This window comes from Quercus robur, chromosome 2 (assembly GCF_932294415.1).
Source record: "Quercus robur chromosome 2, dhQueRobu3.1, whole genome shotgun sequence".
NCBI lineage: Eukaryota > Viridiplantae > Streptophyta > Magnoliopsida > Fagales > Fagaceae > Quercus > Quercus robur.
The window spans coordinates 42,789,416-42,793,930 of record NC_065535.1 but is presented as its reverse complement, the minus strand read 5'-3'; the positions used below and the strand labels follow the sequence as shown (position 1 = coordinate 42,793,930).

At 34.8% G+C, this 4,515-nt stretch overlaps 1 protein-coding gene across 3 annotated transcripts; it reads left to right on the top strand.

The window, feature by feature from the left end:
• Positions 1-651: 651 nt before the first annotated feature.
• Positions 652-4,262, top strand: LOC126713749 (transcription factor bHLH68-like). Of its 3 annotated transcripts, XM_050413602.1 has the most exons (10): positions 652-1,091; positions 1,276-1,594; positions 2,045-2,119; positions 2,218-2,268; positions 2,443-2,508; positions 2,853-2,918; positions 3,070-3,129; positions 3,313-3,357; positions 3,626-3,670; positions 3,824-4,262. In XM_050413602.1, the coding sequence occupies exons 1-10, from the start codon at positions 865-867 to the stop codon at positions 3,956-3,958; spliced, it is 1,089 nt and encodes a 362-aa protein (XP_050269559.1). In that variant the 5' UTR covers positions 652-864; the 3' UTR covers positions 3,959-4,262. The 3 variants fall into 3 exon arrangements, with proteins under 3 accessions (XP_050269559.1, XP_050269561.1, XP_050269560.1); XM_050413603.1 differs by lacking the exon at positions 2,218-2,268 and having other exon boundaries at positions 656-1,091; XM_050413604.1 differs by lacking the exons at positions 2,045-2,119; positions 2,218-2,268 and having other exon boundaries at positions 653-1,091.
• The last annotated feature ends 253 nt before the right edge of the window (positions 4,263-4,515 follow it).

Below are 4,515 nucleotides of genomic sequence, written 5' to 3'. Positions count from 1 at the left end.
CCAATTCTTCCAGGGACAAAAACTTTGTCATACAATTTACTCTTTACCACAACTTATACATTTATTAACTTATAACTGGATTACATCATTTACACATTAGTTTACCTACGATATTTTGAAAAAAGTCATCAAATAACCATTTGGCACAAGTGTAAGTTGTGATAAAATGTGTGACAGTATTTACTACTAAACTTTTTGCAATTTATTAATGGGGCAGTGTACAAACAACAAAAACTTTTCACCTCTATCGATACCCAAAAAAAGGCTGTGAAAATTGTTGTCCATGCATTGCTTGAATGAGTGATGTTATGAATACTACATGCCATATAAGTTTATAAGTTTTTTTTAATAAATTTTGTAGTAATTTATTATATATTTTTAACTCAAATTTGCCACATGGTTGGTATACAGAAAAAACTGTACACTCACAGTCACTGTAGTTAGATCCATAAATATATATATATATATATATATATATATATATATATTTTTTTTTTTTTTTTTTTTTTTTTTAATTAATCGTAAGGAATTGTTGCTACCCGCCTTTTCTGTCCCACTTTGAGATAAAGCAAAAGCAGGGAAAAAAGCAAGAAAGAAAAGAAAAACATAAAAGAAAGAAAGAAAAAGGCAAAGCAATAAAGAAAGAAGAAAAAGAAAGAAAACAGTGACAAAGGTTCTCAAGACTCCATGATTATTCAAATTCTCTCCAACACAGGACTTGAGGGTTCCCCTACTTAACCCAAAGTAAGAGGACCTCTCAAAGGTTCTACAGAGACTTTGTTTGGAAGCTTAAAAAACACACACACAAAGAAAAAGGAAAGGTGAAGAAAGAGTGAAGGAAAGTTTCTCATCAGGATTATAGGGATGAATAGAGGTGTTTTACAAAGCTCACCGGTGCAACAAATGATGGCCGGAAACCCTAACTGTTGGAATATTAATAACATGCGTCCACCAACACAACCATCTTCTCCTTTCTTGCCTAGTCCAATTTTTTTTCCTCAATATGCACCCACTTCTTCTTCTTCTTCTTCTTCAATTCCCTCTTGGCATGATAGCCAGGAGCTTCCTGAGTCTTGGAGCCAACTACTCTTGTAATTAATCCCTTGTCTCTTTCTCATAGATCCATGTTTGCATGATTATCTATTTTACCACTTTCTTATAGTCCAATATATGTGTTTTCTTGATCTATCTCTTTATTTCAAACTAAAAGTGTTATTAATGATGAAATATTGGTAATTTAGTTGGGATTGTGATGTGGGTCTTTTTTCTTTGTAGGGGTGGATTGGTGGGAGAAGAAGATAAGGATGGTATGAGCCAGTTTCAAGCTGCTAAGAAGTTGGAGAATTGGGGGGAACAATTATACAGTCAGGCTGCAAATGCTTCTGTTGTTAATATCAAGCAAGAAAACTCAGTAAGCAACTATGTGTATGGGCATGGAAGTGAGGATTTTCAGGCAGCAAAAGCTACTTGGTCTCAAGTAATGCCTGCTTCATCTCCAAACTCATCTTGTGTGACAAGTTTCAACAATAACATGTTGGATTTCTCTAGTATTAAGGTAGATGGAAGGCACCCACCACCCGATCCATCTTCTGAGGTAAGAAAGAGTGGCTAAAATTCGTGATCTTGTCAATTTAAAAGTTCCTGATTCTCTAGGGTTGCAATTCAAGAGTCTCTTTCAGATTTAAATTTATGAAATGAATGCAGTAAATTCATGAATATGGTTTTAAGATGCTTCTGCTTCTTTGGGTGGTTGGTTTAAAGGCTTTTTAAAATTTCATTGGTCATTCATCTAAAATAAATTAATTCTTTGTATGAATGATCTATTATACATTGTGAATGGATTCATTTGGCTTGCCATTTTTCTTTTTCTTTTTTTAAAGTATTCTTTTCCTACTAACCTACCAATAATTTAATTCCTTCATTTTTTGTGTGCGCACTTTCTCTTGCTTCTTTATCTCCTCCCTAATCCACCAACTTTTGTAGCCAGTAATATTTATTAGTGAAAACCAATCAAGATTCTTATCTTCTTTCTTTTCTCAATAAGTGTAACAGCATTGCAAATGGTGGGGCACTTAAGAAAGCTAGGGTTCAGCCTTCTTCAACCCAACCTACCTTCAAGGTAATGTTTATATCTCAAAAGACCTTCCCCCCTAAAATTCTCTCTCTCTCTCTCTCTCTCTCACACACTCACAACCACACGACTATGTCCACATCCAGACCACACCCGCAGGCTACACATCCCCGACAGACACATACGAACATCCATGGGTAGTAACTATTGTCTTTCTTGATTGTCCATTTGTCAATGGTGATGATTCTTTATCTCTCTCTTCTATTTATCCATCAGTCTAGAAGGAAAACTCACTCACTTTAAAATAAAATAAAAAGGTACTGCAATCATGTCCTCATCCACCTTCTCTTCTATCTTATTTTAAAATTCAGGTGAGGAAGGAGAAATTAGGTGACAGAATTACAGCCCTCCACCAGCTTGTATCTCCATTTGGAAAGGTAATTTTTAAACTAGCTAAAAGTTATAATTAAAATGCCTCAAAAAGTAGTTATGTCAAATAAATTAGAACAAAAAAAAATCACAAATCTTTTAAGAGGAAACTCCTAAAGAGAACTTTTTCTCGCATATGATCAAATTGCTTCCTTTCTTTTCCCATAAAAAATAAATAAAATAAAGCTTCCTTTCTTCATCATCTTTTTCTCAAATCACTAGACTGGGTTTTGTTTTTTTTTTTTTTTTTTTTTTTTTTTTTTTTTTTTTTTTGCTCTTTAAGCATTAAAGAAGACATAGAAATATGACTTTGGACGGTTGTGGTGTGTGGTATATTTTTCACCTTTTGCAGACTGACACAGCCTCTGTCTTGTTAGAAGCTATTGGATACATCAGATTCCTTCAGAGTCAAATTGAGGTGATGTTTCTCCTCCTTCCTTTATTTTTGCAAACAACCATGAGGGAGTGATGGCTCACTGTAAAAGTATCATTTCTCATTGTTCTTTCAGTATTCTTTAGTTATTGAAGTTCTAAATATACTCTTTTCTTTTTCCCATGTTGGATTGCAGGCCCTAAGCTTACCTTACTTGGGCAGTGGATCAGGAAACATGAGGCAGCAACAACAGTCTGTAAGAAACTACAATATAAACTAATTTCTCACTTTCCAAAGCAAGAATAAACTCTCACTTCCTCTCTCTCTCTCTCTCTCTCTCTCTCTCTCTCTCTCTTGCATGTGCATGAGTTATATATGGTCAATAATTTGACATTAATTGATTAATGATTGCTATTTTCTTGTGCTACATTCTTGTTAGGTTCAAGGAGAAAGGAATTGTTTATTTCCTGAAGACCCTGGTCAGGTATGCTTTATTGGATCCATTTCTCCTTAAAGGGTTATATGGGGGACTTGGATTTAAAAAGCTACAACTTTACTGTGTTTGCTGAACAAAGTAAAGGATGCAGTACGTAAAGAATGATGTTATCAGCTTTGCAGACTTTCAACCCGTAGCAATTCGAACCAAAAGACTGACAATAGACTATAATTTGTTTGCATTTCAAAATTTTAAAGATTCATAAAGTAATTTAATTAGCACTAATGCTTTTGAATTGTTGTGTGTTTTTTACCAGCTGCTGAATGAGAACTGTATTAAGAGGAAAGGTGGCCCTGAGCAGGTAATTCTTGACATTACAGTTAATTCGTTCTTCTTAAAAATTATCTCTTTTGCCTCTTTGTTTAACTGTCAGCTTTTTTACAAGGCCAATAATTAAATAAAAAATGAAGTGGAATTAACATGCACTTTTTTGTTTTCCGTTTGAAATTGTTAGGATTCTCATGAAGAACCAAAGAAAGACCTGAGGAGTAGAGGGTTGTGTCTGGTTCCAGTGTCATGTACACTGCAAGTTGGGAGTGACAATGGAGCTGACTATTGGGCTCCAGCTCTCGGAGGGGGCTTCCGATAGATGGGAATTTAATTTGGTAGCATATACAGCACAATAAGAGCTTCACAGAAACGATATAACATCATGAGCAGTCACTCTGCTAAAAATCTAAGGCTGATTGCTCATGATGCTATACAATCTTGAATTCATACATGTGTGCTGTACATGTGGCTAGCATTTGTGAGCCCTTAAGACTAATTAATTTATGTCAATTAAGCTTTATCTATCTTCATCCTAAAGCTGCTGCTACAATGCTTTACTTGTATATGCAGTGTTAGTATGATTGATCATCTTAAATGTTGCTTAGAAAGTAGCATTCATCTAATCATGTTTAGAATTGGAACATTTTATTGTCAGTCGCTTGCGCTTTAGGAATGGCTTCCAACGTTATGTATGATTCAGCACTTGCGGATTAGCGTTGTTATCTGGAGGCATTACAAGAATCTGTGATACATTCTCATCATTGTTATAAATGATGACAACTTTCATGGAGTAAAATTGATCAGCACTAGTGACAGTGTACTTGGGCACAAAAGCTCTGCCTGACAGAAATTCTTAAAAAATCATGTGCAAGGATT